Source organism: Battus philenor, unplaced genomic scaffold (genome assembly GCF_028537555.1).
Source record: "Battus philenor isolate CCGP_79_NKW_IND1 unplaced genomic scaffold, ilBatPhil1.0.hap1 SCAF_19, whole genome shotgun sequence".
Classification (NCBI taxonomy): domain Eukaryota; kingdom Metazoa; phylum Arthropoda; class Insecta; order Lepidoptera; family Papilionidae; genus Battus; species Battus philenor.
The window spans coordinates 68,183-82,528 of record NW_027181681.1 but is presented as its reverse complement, the minus strand read 5'-3'; the positions used below and the strand labels follow the sequence as shown (position 1 = coordinate 82,528).

Sequence of the window (14,346 nt, the reverse complement as noted above, 5' to 3'; positions counted from 1 at the left end):
GCATAGAACGACCACCAAGACAAAAGACGCTTAATGGAAGCGGATCCTTTTGGAAATTTATGGGGAAGGTCTGAATTTAACGGCAAGCGCGGTGTAGGACATACAGCCAAAAGGTGGACCGACGATCTCGTCGACGGAGGACGTCGGACGTGAGCTGTTTCCATTAAGTTTCATGGAAATCTCTAAGGGAGGCCAATGTCACAGCGGTCGTCGTGGGATCGTGGTGGTTCCCAGCAGCATTGAGCGCGGTGAGAGTGCTGATGGCACTTGACTTAAAATTCTTTGTGGTGACCGAGTCTGAGAGCTCCCCCGCGTTATGTACGTCAGATTCGATGGCATCCGCGAGGATCGAGTGTCTGTTTGCTTTATTGTTATCATTGAATTAAATAAGTATATTAGGGATGGTAATGAAGTAACGATCCACTAATTACCCATCAACTGCTGCATCGCGTGAACATTTGCAAGTCTACCTGCATGCAAATGCTCCAGGTGCATATGCATGTCGGCAGCTCCTCATTGCAAAAACTAGGCCACAAACTCGTCGCACATGTGCCGCATACTTCATATTTCCTCATATTCCTGTCAGTTTAAAGTGCACCGAACGCGCGGATCATGTAAAAAAAGTAGGTCCCTTGGTCGATAATTTAATGGCTTTTCAACAATTACAAAACTCATTAAACTGTAATGGGATGCTGTTCATCGCAGTCAATATAATTTATTTACAAATTGGCTAAGAGAGATGCTGTACATCCGAGTGTCCTATTGCATTAAAAATTGTCCTTTCGGTAAACTGGCACACCCTACGACTCGACAGCCACGTAATGACGCTGGTTGCAGGTCCTCGAACTCTAAATGCACTCGACCTGCCTAGTCGCTTTTCGGCAACGATACATAATACTCAAATTGTTCATGTTAAAATACATGACGATTTCGTAGTTGATTTGACGTCATGAATTTTATTTTGATCCGGAAAACCGGGGCCGAGTTCCGTCGAGCAAGCCGAATCGCAGACGACTGTAGAGGTGGCAGAGTCCAGGGACGTCATATCTTCGTCGGCACTGCTGGAGCCGGTGCTGGGGGTGCGCGCGCCGGCGTCGTCGCGCAATGCGCGCTGCAGCCGCCGCCACAACGAGTCAGCGCTGCTGTCGGTGTCGCTCTCACTCGAGTAGCTATCGGCGCCAGCCGCGCTCGGCGACAGTGTGCACACGCAGCCAGCGTTGCTGGTACGCGACTCCTTCGCCGCGGCGACACATCCTTCGCCTTCTGTCGCGTCGTTAGCCCCTGCGCGGCGGAGGTCGCTCGCCGGCCCCAACTCCCGCCCGCGCTCACCCCCCGCACCCACGACTGCATGCCTCTTTACTTCCAGATGCAGCGAAGCCATATTTTCCGAATGCCGAACATTATCGGGCACAGTCTCTGAGTGTCGCGAGTTTGTATTCGAATTTCCATCGACGAGCTGCACACCGACCTCATTCCCGTGGTCGTCGTGCGCGGGCCGCGCGTCGGCTAACTTCACCACGATGCTGCTCAAATCGACACTGGTATCGTCCGAAGGGTACATGTCTTCCTCATTAAACTTCGACCTGAAAGCGCTTGCAGCACTATCAGTACGTCCGTCGTCAAGAGTGTTGTGAGCGGCGCGGCGCGGGGCGGTGTGCTAGGGCCGCAACGCGTGCGCGAGCTGCAGCAGGCGCGCCACCAGCGCCGCGTTATTGGCCACACCCGCGGCCAACTCGTCCTGCGCGCCCAGCAGCACGCGCAACCCCGCGCCGCTCGCTCCTACTCCTGAGCCCACGCCGGCCGCCCCTGCTTTGCTCTCTTGCTGCTTGCCGCGCTCCTCCTTTTCTTTTTCTGTCGCCTCGGTTTTGCTACTGAGCTAAAAATAGAAGATCACGATTGTTAGCTTGTCGCTCTGGTCTAAGCTTGTGACGAGATGTATACACAACTGATGCCTGAGCATAGTTACCAGCTGATGCGCGTCACCTACGGCCGCCCTCGCCTTCAGCTCCATGTCCTGCAGCCGCGCGCCTAGCGCCAGCAACTTCAGCTCCATGCTGGACACGTCCTTGTCCAAGATCTGGGTCTGCAGGTACACAGTCTGTGCCACCTTATACCTGTGCGGCGAGTATGCTGTGAATGCCATGCTTTGGCGCCAGGTATGTGTGCGTGCGCGTGTCTCACCAGTCGGCGATGGCGTCGGCGCGTGCGCTTGCGAGGGGCGCGGCGCGCTGCAGCAGCGCGCGGACGCGGCGCCCCGTCTCCGCGACAGTGATGCGCTCCAGCATGTGGAACTGTTCGTCGTTGTAGGTGAGCGAGCGCGTGGCGCGGTCCCGCACCAGGTGCTGCCATGAATCGCGCAGCCTGCCGGGCAAAGCATTGGTTAGTAGGCGGGCGGCGTCACGTCGACGCAGGCACGGGCCGCTCGTACCTCTCTACCAGCGTTTTCGCCTTGAGGTGCAGACGCAGCTCTGAGGGGCAAGGCTCGTGCGCGGCGGCGGCGTCCCATTCGGCGCGCAGGGCGTCGGGCGAGTGGCGTGCCCGCAGTGCGGCGGCGGCAGCGCGCAACGCATCGGCCTCCGCCACGAGCAGCGCGGCGGTGGCGGCGGCGGGCGCGGCGTGCGCCGGCGAGGCCAACGCGAGCGCACGCGCTGCCAGCGCCAAACAGTGCGCGCGTGCGGACAACGCGTCCGCGCGCGCGTCCACACGCTGCAGCCGCGCCGTCAGTAGCGCGCCCCAACGCGTCACGCAGCGTGCGCACAACACAGCGCTCGCGCAGAGTGCCTCCACGCGCCGCCGCACCACATGTCCCACGCTGCACGCCGTCTGTGGGTGCACCGAGCATATGCATTAGAACGAATCGTGAGGGGCCATCTTGCGCAAATGAGTCGTACCTTAGCCTGACTGGCGTCGTTCTCCACAGATACAATGTTGGGGAAGACTGGGAACTTGGGCACGTCGGGCTCTGGCGCCATGCTCACGTTGTTGTTGTTCTTGTTGAACAGCATCAGCGGCTCCTCTGCCCTCGTTTCCGGGTACCGCTTGCCTGGATGAATAAGTTCTTACAGAGTCCTGGATTTATGTCATTAAATTTTGAACTAATAAATTCTAAATAAACAAAACAGTGGCATGGATGCTTCTATAGCTAGGTTCTCAACCTGAACATAAAATTATGTAGACATGTTGTATATGTAGCACTTCCTGGCAATGAGATCTATCCTGTAGATATTGCAGTAATTTTAAAATCTTTACAGTCATCCTGAATATGAAAGGTATCTATGACTACTAAACCAATAGGTCAAAGTATTTTCATGTCATCCAAATATATTACCATTTTAAGTAAAAAAACAGATATGTTACTATTTTTGGCAATTGAAATGACAAATCTGTTTTATTTCTATGGCATGCTTAAATTTGGAGCCTCGACAAGGACCCTTGTGGAAGTAGTTAGAAGACATGTGCACCACAATCATACACATGATAACAAATTTGCTGACATTTATTTAATTAATGGGTTTGTCTCAAACTGTTTAATTTTGTAATTTCACTTATACATAAAAATAATAAAGAATTGTAAGTTATACAGGAAATGCAATAATTTGGGTTTGGGATTTGTGAATTCACCAGGAGTGTTGTCATCTATCTCAGACAACAGTAACTTCTCCTGGTACAGCAGGATCTGAGACTCCGCTACCACACTGGTCTGCTCACAGATATATGTCTGCAGATGTTCATATTTTTCTTCTGGCTTCAGGAACACCTGTAAGGATACATCTTCAAATTTAGTCAGACCACTACATGGGAGTGTGTGGGCAGAATTCAGATGGTGGATCTCCGATGCAAAGAGGCTCTTTATATAGAAACTACTATTTTATTAGTTTCAGCCTGTAACAATTTAGATTCATTTGTAGTTTAAAAGGAACTAATACTGGATCTATTGGTTGCATCACAAAAGTTTCAAAGCACTAGATAACTTAATATTATGAGTGGGGCATATGATTTGCCATTGGGCAACTTCTCCAAGGACTATGAACAGTAATATCAGATAATTGCCACATTGGACATACAAATGGACACAAAGTGTGTGTTTCATTAGCAAATTTTTGCAGGAGATATTTTACAAATTAATAGCTACTTACATAGCAACCTGTCATGTGACAATAGTATTATAGCAGCATTTGGTACAGCTGCACTTGGTTGTTCTGTGAGTTCTGGCATTTGCACTGCATGAGCTCAGCTTTTTTAACAATCTCAGACTTTATTTAACATTCAAGTAGAAACAAAATTTCATCAATACTATATACTATATACATTATATACACTAATAATAATATATGTATTATATACACTTACTTTGAGGCTTGCAGCTTTGTTTACATGGAATATATGAACAGGTTTTGTGGATGTAACAGTTTGGACTTCAGAGAAAAACCTCTCAAAGTTCCATATCCGATGTGGATCCACTTCAAGCAGACCAGCCAGCAATGGCGTCACAAGCTTCCTTAGCCCTACACTCAGCTGACAGTGTGATGGCAGCTCTCTAGACCACTCTATTGGACCATTATCAGTAGTTTGAGTGCCCTAAAAAAGGTTAAACTTTGCCAATATTTTCCACAATGAAAACAATGAGCACTGGGAAATGGTTGCACACTTACAGAGATAACTCCTGAAGCCTTTTTAGTGGTGATGAAGAACATTGTTTCTTTATTCCTCCTACCTCCATACGGCCTAAATGGCAGCTGCCCCGTGGCCACATGGTATAGAGTAACACCGATTGACCAAAGATCTACAGTTGCACCAAAGCTTTTCCCAACAGGCTTCCTTAGAACTGCTCTTTCATACATGTCTGGATGTAAATATTCTTCTGTACCATACAAAGAAATAAACTGTTCCTCCTCCTGAAGCTCTCTGGCCGCACCAAAGTCTGTGAGCTTGTAAGTTGTTGTACCATCTTCATTAATAAACTTCATGATATTGCCTGGCTTTAAATCTCTATGCACCAGATTATTGTCTCGCAAATGCTTCATGCCGGCGGTCAAATGTTCTAAAACTAATAGGAACTCCTGCTCTTGCAGCCCATATGTGTTCTCAGGATCGTCCAAAATATTGAAAAGGCTGCCACCAGTGCAAAGCTCCATCACTATCACTTTTCCGTGACCCTCCTGCTCCTCCTCGATAGCCAACAGCTTCACGATGTTCTCATGCTTCACTTTTTTCAAAACCTCGAATTCACGCATCTGCACGTCGTGCGGTCTCATGTGGCTCAGCTGGTTGAACGTTTTCACGGCTACGGGCTCGCCGTTGTTCTTATTCACGCCCTGGTACACCGCGCCCGTTGCTCCCTTCCCCAGCACGCTGGTAGTACACCACACGTATGTTTGAGAGCCGCGGAGAAACGACATTTTTAAAAGAGATAAACTTGAAGATAACTACAAGTTAATTTATTACTCATCAACTGTTGACCGACAGTACACGAGCTCTCATTTCAATATGACAAACTTTTATCCAAGTAAGCAGTAGTAGTACGTAGAAAATGAATAATTAATATTATTTTAATTAACAAGACATTCACTTTCATTTAGAAGCTGGACTATGAAAGAATAAAACATAATGACAAAAACAAATTTCTTACAGATTAAATAAAGTTATTTGGAAGAAACGTCAAAAGACAAAATACTTTCAATTTAATTCATTCGCGTAAATAAGTTTTATCCAAAATTTTATGAAATCGATCTTTGATTCATAAATATTAAGTTTAGATATGACCGCAGGTTTTCACTTAATATATACATTTCTACTTTAATTTTATGGACAGTGCTGAGCATTTCAAGCCGCGGACTACATTATCTACCACCGTAAGGCGACTTATTGTCAATGTCAAAACGTCTGAACTTCATCACAGTTTTTAACAAGTTCTTGAGTGGTTATGTTATACATTAACAGTAGTTTTGGAGCCCTAATTCCAATGTAATTCACAAGATCTTGTAAATTCAATAATATTTTCAGTGATATTTAAGTTTCACACTGCAATATGTAAGTATTGATTACAAAATAATATGAATACTATACATGAAAAATTAAAGGAGCTTTCTGTAGCAAAACATTTTATTGTTTATGCACGGACAAATCATGTTAAGTCATTTTATAATAATATTTATCTTGTCAGTTGTTCAGACATTTGAATACATCAGTTTTGAACTACTCTGAACCGAAAGACAACTCATTAACCAAGTCTGTCTTCTTGTAACTTTTACTATTTTAAATACTGTGGTAGATAGACATATATTATTCAGTGAGCAGTAATAGCTTAACCTGACCATTTTCTGTTCATGGCTATTTACAATCCATTTATTTTTTTGGAAATACCTTTAAAATTCAGAGATTTTTTTTCTGGATGAACTATTTACTTTGATTATGATATTTTGAGCGAGTTTCATTTTTAACTTTGGATTTGTTGTAGGTCATCAAAACGTGAAGTTACCAATTATAAAGAAAACTCTAGAAGTCACTCTCCAGTGTGCAGGAGGACTCATCACAGCAACAACAAAAACAAATACTCCAAATCAAAATCTCCCGAGAGCACAAGCCACATGTCTTCTAGTAAAGAAACAAGAAAAAAAGACTCCTCAAAACATAAGAAGAGCAAGAAAAAGAAGAAAAGGCACAGAAGCTCCTCAAGCAGCAGCAGCAGCGACACGGCAGAGGAGGAATTAAAATTATTGCAACGGCTTGAAGCTGAGAGGTTAAGATTGAAGGAAGAAAAACAGAAACAAAAAGAACTGATGAAAGCCAATGAGACACCAGAGGAAAAGAGGTTTTTATTTTGTGTTAATTGTGTATAATGTTCAACAAATTCTGGTATTACAAAATAAAAATTTTGTTAACTCATGTAAATTGGCTGACTTACAGAGCTCGGCGTCTTAAGGAGAAGCAAGAGAAGGAGCGTAAACGACGTGAGAGAATGGGCTGGGACACAGAGTATCAATGCTATACTAACCAAGACAATCCATTTGGTGATTCTGCCCTCACTCATACCTTTGTATGGTCAAAGAAGCTTGCAAAAGAGGGTGTGAAGAATGTCTCAAGAGATGAGTTGGAGGCACTGAATAGGCAAAAGCAGTTAGAAAACAAAATTGAATTAGAAAAGGTAAAATTTCTAGACTTTCTGACACTTTTTCATTGAGTCCTGGGTTCTCTATTTGGGCAAGGGTTTCTATGGATATATTATCTGTAACAATTTTTTGTATAATTTTCTTATAATAATATGGCAGAACCAAGTCCTAGTGGTGGATTTGTTTGTTTCTAAGAAGAGTCTATCAAAATATTTCGGGAATGTTGGATAGGATTGCAAATGTGTGCGCATTGTAGGTGAAACAGCGGCGGCTGGAGCGCGAGGCAGAGCGTGCGGCGCGTGAGGCGGAGGCTGCGGCGGCGGCGCGCGCACGCGAGGCCGCTCAGTTCAGTAGCTGGTCGCGCCACGAGGACGCCTTCCACCTGCAGCAGGCGCGCCTGCGCTCGCAGATCCGCATCCGCGACGGCCGCGGTCAGTTTCGCACATCCGCTTTCATCTGGTTTCATTGATTTCTCTGCAGAATACATAAATAAGTTTTTCCTTTATATATTTCTGAATTTTTTGCCTTAACTAATTTATTTTACTATGCCTTTGGGCAAAGGCTTCCTCCAACTTTGTCCATTGCCTCCAGAGAGCTGCAACCCTGAGCCACATGGGGCCTGATTTCATTGTTAGTTTTATCATCTTCTGGCCTTTGAACTCCAACTTGTATGGCCGACCCCGGGGTACCAGATAGTCACCCTTAAGCTCCATTTTTCATCTTTGCTTCAGAACATTTGACCTGTCCACCTCCATTAATTGTTGATTAATTCAAGTCAGGATGTTTGTTACTCTGTCTGTCTCTCACCTTCCGTTATAGTGTTATGCCAAGGATATTCCGTCTCATTGCACTCAGGCATGTTACCAGTTGCTCACTATGTTGATTTATTAGGGCCAAGTTTGCGAGTATGTGATGCAGGGTAGGATGCATGTATATATTTTTTTCTATTATCTATTTCTTGCCACCTAGTTTGCTTTTTATAAATTCTTCTGGTGGTCAATATTACCTCTAACCAGTAGCAATTCATTTAGCTAGTTCTTAAGACATTTGATCACTAGGAAATATTTCCAGATCCATATTTTGTGATGTACAACCATTTTTTTCAATTAAGTTTCTGGCCATTGATTATTTTCTACTGGTACTGAGTATGTCATTATTTTTGTTTCGAAGGAGTTTAATTCTAGGCACAAATCTATTAGCTAGCATCTGAATTATAGATTCAAATGTTTTTGGATTTTCTTCCTAAAACAACTGTGTTGTCAATAAATCCCAGGTGATTTAGTCACATTCTGTTTTTATTTAGCCATAGACCATCCCAATGTAATTTCCTAAATGTATGTTCTAATACTGCTGAGAATAGCTTTGGCGAAAACGAGTCACCTTGTCTGACTCCATTATTGATTGGAATGGCATTCCATAGAAAATCTAGTGTGATACTGGCTTTGCTTTCACTGTAAATGTTTTCAATAATATTGATGTATGCATTTTAGAATATCTTTTCCTTAAGACTTTGGTATACTGTTTCGTGTTTGAGGCTGTAGAAGGCTTTTGAATAATCCATGGAGGTCAGGTAAATAGGTTTGTTATACTGATTGTGCTTTTAGAGATGAGCTGTTTGACTGTGCGAACATGATCAATTGCATTGAAGTTTTTCTTAGACCCTGCTTGTTCAACTGGATGGTTTGCATGTAGCCTGTTTGTTAATCTATATAGTAAGACTTGCAATGATCTTATGTATATCTGAAATGAGTAATATTGATTAAAACTAAAACTTTAAAATTCCCAGAAATAGTTTTTTTTTAAATTTAATTTGATTAACTGACACAAATTTGTTTATTTTTAGCAAAACCTATTGACCTGCTAGCATGGTATGTGAGCTCGGAGGAGTGTGTGGATGCATTGGAAATGCATGAGCCTTACACCTACCTCAATGGGTTGCAGATGCAAGACCTGGAGGACTTACTGGAAGACATTAAGGTAATACATATTTACCTAAAATGGTAGTGGCCCTTTTAAGTTTATTGAAAATATATTATATGGATATTATCAGATTGTTTACTTATTGCTAAAAAATATTATTAAAAATAGTCAAACAACAATGGCAGCATTGATTTTATTAGCTATTATTATCATTTTTTAATATAAATCTAAAAACATTTAGCCAGCTAATTATTTAAGTCTATTTTATTGACAATAGGATCGAGTGTAGGTATCTTATATGCAACACAATCATTTTAAACATATGAACAGTAATGCAATAGTGTTCTAAATGTAAGCGGTGTGAACGCAGGTGTACAAAGAGCTGGAGAGCAGTGGCAACCAGGCGTACTGGCAAGACGTGCAGACGATCGTCCTGGACGAGCTGGGCAAACTGCGGCGCCTGGCCGCGCCTGACGCACGCCGTGACGGCGTGCATCGCGCCGTCGCCGACGACGTCACGCAGGTACCCAGCTGTCTGCCACGTCACTCAGGCACCCCGCGGCGCGGAGCCACAACCACCACACCCTAGTTGTTGTGGCCCTCGCTCGCGACAGGACGACGCAGGGAGCCTCGTAGGTTTACTTTACATTGAACAATACATTCCAAAGGGAGGCTGCATTTGATTTTCGTTTGTGTTATTTGGCACAAGTGGACGCTGTCAACGATTCAGTCGGAAAAAAGTAATCGATGTTTGCCCCACTTACGTCCATTGAGCTGCCAAAGTATATCACAAGCCGTAAAAGCAACCGCATTTGGCGCTGACTGTCCTGAACTAGTGTAATGAAATTCGTCGCGGAGAAATTTTTAAAAATATATCATTTGAACTATTCCATGCAAATTTACAGATTTTCAAAGGAAAGACCGGCGCCCAGCTGGAGGCGCTACAGACACAGATCGAGGAGAAGATCAGCGGGCGGCGCGACGGTGTCGACGTCGGCTACTGGGAGAGTCTACTTAGCCAGCTCAAAGGTTTGCGTCGACTTGATAACATCGACGGCTGGACCAAAGCGACGGCCTAGCCGCTGCCGTCCGCGAACGAGTCATAATTGACGGATGACTGCTGACGTTCGCAATTTTCATTTGTGTACGTGTACAGCACACATGGCTCGCGCGCGTCTGCGAGACCGCCACCGCCTCAACCTACGCCGTAAGCTGCAGCTCCTGAAGCGCGAACAGGGCGTGCGGCCCGCGCCCCCCGCCGACGGCGCTGTCACCGCTGAGCAGGATGATCGCGACGAGCAGCCGCGCGAGTAAGTACAGTGTCCGGGTTTCTCTACCTCGACATCGTAGTAACCGGAACTACTGCACTTGCGAGGCAGACAGCCGGCGAGATATACTTCTCCGAGGCTAAAGACGAAAGATCTGTAATGGATCCTACCCATAAATGGGAGGGAGAAACGAGGTCGCGTTCGGAAAGCCGGGGCTGCACCTCCGACAATGGAGTTACCTTAAACTGCGTTACTACTAAATATCGTAACTACAGAACGATGTGGCGCCATTTGTGACTAATGCGTTTATTATTGCTATGCAAATGTGAATTGAACTGCAAATATAACACTTTTAAATTAATTCCAGCAGGATGTACTAAATAATAATACAATTGTGACAGAAGGCCGACTCCGGAAGCATCCGCCGACGCTGGTGAGATGGACAGGGCAGGCGAAGCAGGCAGCTCACAGGCGGGAGCGGAAGCGGAGGCTTTGCAGTGGGAGGAGGAGGAGGAAGGTCGTGAGGGGCGCGAGGCGTGCGTAGCGCTGTACCGCAGCGGTGCGTACTCGCCTGAGTTGGTGTCTGGAAGCGCGTTGGAGCCCGGGACGCTGCTCACGGCGCCCGCGCACGATCGCCAACGCCTGGCCTACCTGCGCGCCCGCTTACACCACGGCGCACGCCCACCCGAAGCCCCGCAGCCTACCGGCTCCGGCACTTCCGCCGACGCACTGGAGCGCGTAGCGCGCCGCGCCATGGGCCCCGTAGCAGACTCCGCGCAGTTCAGCGTGGAGCACCCGCTGCCCGAGCTACCGTGCCTCTGGGCCGATAAGTACCGCCCGAGGAAGCCTCGCTATTTTAACAGGTATGGTCGTGACACCCGCGACCTAACAAAGCGCAAAGTATCAAATTAAGAGTATGATTGCACATTGCAGGGTGCACACGGGCTTCGAGTGGAACAAGTACAACCAGACGCACTACGACATGGACAACCCGCCGCCCAAGATTGTGCAGGGCTACAAGTTCAACATCTTCTACCCGGACCTTATCGACAAGAACTCCACGCCCGAGTTCTCCCTCGTACGTATTAACCCGAACGCTGACCGTACGTGTCCGGCGGAGCCCGGCGGCATGCGTCACGCGTCACTTTGCTCCTTTCCTTTTGTCCACAAGCGGCTTACCAGGCAAAACCTAATGTAATAGTTGCGCTTTACCGCGTTCCGCAGAAGCCATGCGCCGACAACCCGGAGTTTGCGGTGCTGCGCTTCCACGCTGGCCCGCCCTACGAGGACATCGCGTTCAAGATCGTCAGCCGCGAGTGGGAGTACTCGTACAAGCGCGGCTTCCGCTGCCACTTCCACAACAACATCTTTCAGCTCTGGTTTCACTTCAAGCGCTACCGCTACCGCCGTTGAGCCCGCTCGCGCTCCGCACCGCACATCGGAAACTAACTTTAACCTAACCGGTTTTAATGCGCCTCCAATATCCTGCACAATAAAATTAATCTGGACACATTGAAAATAAAACAAATCTTTTTCGTACAGTGGTGCTGTTAAATTATTTTAAAATATCCACACTAATAATGATGTATGATACATAAAAATATGATGCTCCTGTAGCAATTGGAGAGGCTACTCTTCTTCTTTCACACTAGTTTGCAATCAGGGATAAGTGTTGTGTACCAACCCGAGTGATGGTGCTGGCTGCTGCTTCATCATGAACCAGAGAAGAGATCAATTGATATTTCGCAAGCTCTACCGCTGGGATGCTGTTGCTCTCATTAAAAAAGAGCCCAAAAGTAAATATTAATAGAACAGTAAAGTTAAAACACAGCAGAAGGATAATGACTTTGAGCTATTTAACCATTAAAAATGTTGCCAGTACAAAACAAAATAAACTGCTACTTACTAAAGAAACCATTTTTCAAACAAGAGATAAAGAATATTTCTATGACAGAAAACAAAACATTAAATCAACCATATTTCCTTTAAATCCAGTAATCTCTTCTACTTTTTGAAACATTTCTTTTACATTTACATACTATTTGTTTCCATTGATCAAATATAGTGCTAACTTATGTTACTTATGAGACTGATTCAGGCGAAAGCATTGCTTAAGAAACCTTTGTGGTTTTGGAGTTCAAAGGCTAAGCAGTAAACCAGTCATGGCGGAAAGCCATTTTAAGCCATCACCGTCTGCACATGTCTCCTTTAAGTCATTAAGTACAGCACATAAAATGAAGCTTTTTCAGTACTTAATGTGAAATGTTTTATTTGATTATACAAGTAGTGTAATTGAAGAAATAAATCTTCCAAATCCTTTTTCATGACACCTGTGATGATCGCTCTTAACATAACAACTGACATGTTTCTGAATGGGTGACATTTGCCAGCTGAGTAATTGTATATATTATATAGTTAGCTGCTAATGTGCATATCAAATAAAATAATCATGTAAGGAGGACATAATGACAAAAAAATCTATTTGAATAAAAGGTTTTTTTGGTAATAAATAAAACACTGAAAAATGTCGAACTTCTTCATTTAGCAAAATACAGTAATTCAGGGAGATAAACACTATAGATTACTTATGTATTGTATGAGAACATTTGCTAATGAAATGCATTTGTATGTTATAACACAGTGTACAAATTACTCACATTTAACTACTCTTATTGAAGAGGAAAGGCCTTTTTAACAAGAACCAAAAGTACTATTGAAATATGAGGGAAATCAAAATAAAAAATATAGATACATAACTTAATAACAACATCATTCTAGCAGTTTCTTGTGTTCTTTGCTGTCAGTGATGTCTCAAATAATGTTTTTGTTATTGAGTTTATTTCTTAAAATTTATGCTGTCTAACAAGACAAAAGATCCAGTACACAAACAGTCACTTATTACAACATATAATTCCCAAATATAAGGGTAGAGGGATATGAATCAGCGTAACAAGGCAATTTGTATAAAATGTGACTAAAATCATATTTAATGATCACAAATGAGAGGCCATTAACTAAATATTGATTTATTCTTCATACAACAGAATTTATTACTCTTTCTTAGCGCCTGTGGCATCAGCAACTTCCTCCGCAGCAGGGTTTGCTCTAAAATTAGGGAATTGTTCCCAGGGAGCACTCAATTCAAAGCGTCTGAATTCCTGAGCCAGCTCCAGTGGTTCCACAACTACACGCTTTTGCTCATCATCATATCGAACTTCAACATATCCGCTGAGTGGGAAATCTTTTCTGAATGGGTGGCCTTCAAATCCATAATCAGTCAAAATCCTTCTTAAGTCAGGGTGATTGGCAAAGAAAACTCCATACATGTCCCAAATCTCTCTTTCATACCAGTTCGCAGCTTTGAACACTTCGCAAGCGGAATCCACGGGGGTGAGCTCATCAGTGTAAGTCTTAACGCGAATTCTTGCGTTATACCTTAAAGACAACAAGTTGTATATGATCTCGAATCTGTTCGCACGAGTGGGGACGTCCATGCCCGCGATGTCGACAAGGCTGGCGAACTGAGCGTTGTGATGGTCTTTCAGAAATTGTAAAATAGGAATAACGCCGTCGGGAGGAATCAGCAGCTCCAGTTCGTTGCCAGCAGTAATTTGTACCTTTTGCACATACTTCGGCAAGCACTCCGCGATGTACTTGCCAAAGTCTATGAGCTGAGCTTTCTGCAGCGGGTCGAATTTAGCGACGGTAGGCCGCGTCTCCGCTTGCGGTACCCCTTCGTCGCTCTTCATAGCAACGCGCTGAACACTAGGCAACCTCGTGTTTTTTAAAATGACGCGAGCTAAGGCGGAATTTGCGCCTATGGCGCGTTTGAGAAAAAAAGACATTTCTGTTCGATGTTTTCGTAAATCCTTACGTAAGTCGTTTTCAATCACAGTCACAGACAGAATAGCACAACACGAACCAAGTTATCAGATGACATTGACAAGTACTGACAATGACAAAAGCATACTTTTATTACCACGTTTTATAGTAAAAATAAATTTGATGAGTATGTTGATTAAACAGCAAAATATGACTATTATTTAGTT

General features: G+C 44.5%; 4 protein-coding genes across 4 annotated transcripts; 1 reads left to right on the top strand and 3 right to left on the bottom strand.

Annotated features, from left to right (window-relative positions):
- Nucleotides 1-907: 907 nt before the first annotated feature.
- LOC137921616 (uncharacterized) lies at nt 908-1,561 on the bottom strand. Its single transcript, XM_068764414.1, has one exon. It carries the CDS (start codon nt 1,559-1,561, stop codon nt 908-910), a length of 654 nt encoding a protein of 217 aa, XP_068620515.1.
- An 87-nt stretch (nt 1,562-1,648) lies between these two features.
- IKKepsilon (I-kappaB kinase epsilon) lies at nt 1,649-5,569 on the bottom strand. The gene is made up of 8 exons (XM_068764579.1): nt 4,653-5,569; nt 4,351-4,578; nt 3,622-3,757; nt 2,892-3,043; nt 2,429-2,823; nt 2,182-2,361; nt 1,967-2,114; nt 1,649-1,876 (listed from the first exon to the last, which is right to left on the bottom strand). The coding sequence occupies exons 1-8, from the start codon at nt 5,397-5,399 to the stop codon at nt 1,658-1,660; spliced, it is 2,205 nt and encodes a 734-aa protein (XP_068620680.1). The 5' UTR covers nt 5,400-5,569; the 3' UTR covers nt 1,649-1,657.
- A 325-nt stretch (nt 5,570-5,894) lies between these two features.
- Nucleotides 5,895-11,790, top strand: cactin (cactin, spliceosome C complex subunit). The gene is made up of 11 exons (XM_068763965.1): nt 5,895-6,030; nt 6,458-6,811; nt 6,907-7,144; nt 7,366-7,540; nt 8,953-9,086; nt 9,400-9,552; nt 9,935-10,058; nt 10,186-10,339; nt 10,699-11,160; nt 11,231-11,375; nt 11,522-11,790. Coding segments are annotated over exons 1-11 (2,130 nt in total). The 5' UTR covers nt 5,895-6,028; the 3' UTR covers nt 11,711-11,790.
- Nucleotides 11,791-12,819: 1,029 nt separating this feature from the next.
- On the bottom strand, nt 12,820-14,230 carry ND-30 (NADH:ubiquinone oxidoreductase core subunit S3). Its single transcript, XM_068764249.1, has one exon. The coding sequence runs from the start codon at nt 14,140-14,142 to the stop codon at nt 13,348-13,350; it is 795 nt and encodes a 264-aa protein (XP_068620350.1). The 5' UTR covers nt 14,143-14,230; the 3' UTR covers nt 12,820-13,347.
- Between the last annotated feature and the right edge of the window lie 116 nt (nt 14,231-14,346).

Coding starts and splice junctions, on each gene's coding strand:
- IKKepsilon (XM_068764579.1), bottom strand. CDS start 5,399: ATGTCGTTTCTCCGCGGCTCTCAAACATACGTGTGGTGTACTACCAGC. Junction 2,824..2,891: donor ACGACGCCAGTCAGGCTAAG/GTACGACTCATT, acceptor GTGCACCCACAG/ACGGCGTGCAGCGTGGGACA. Junction 1,877..1,966: donor TAGGTGACGCGCATCAGCTG/GTAACTATGCTC, acceptor TTCTATTTTTAG/CTCAGTAGCAAAACCGAGGC.
- cactin (XM_068763965.1), top strand. Junction 7,145..7,365: donor ACAAAATTGAATTAGAAAAG/GTAAAATTTCTA, acceptor TGCGCATTGTAG/GTGAAACAGCGGCGGCTGGA. Junction 7,541..8,952: donor CCGCATCCGCGACGGCCGCG/GTCAGTTTCGCA, acceptor GTTTATTTTTAG/CAAAACCTATTGACCTGCTA.
- ND-30 (XM_068764249.1), bottom strand. CDS start 14,142: ATGTCTTTTTTTCTCAAACGCGCCATAGGCGCAAATTCCGCCTTAGCT.
- LOC137921616 (XM_068764414.1), bottom strand. CDS start 1,561: ATGTACCCTTCGGACGATACCAGTGTCGATTTGAGCAGCATCGTGGTG.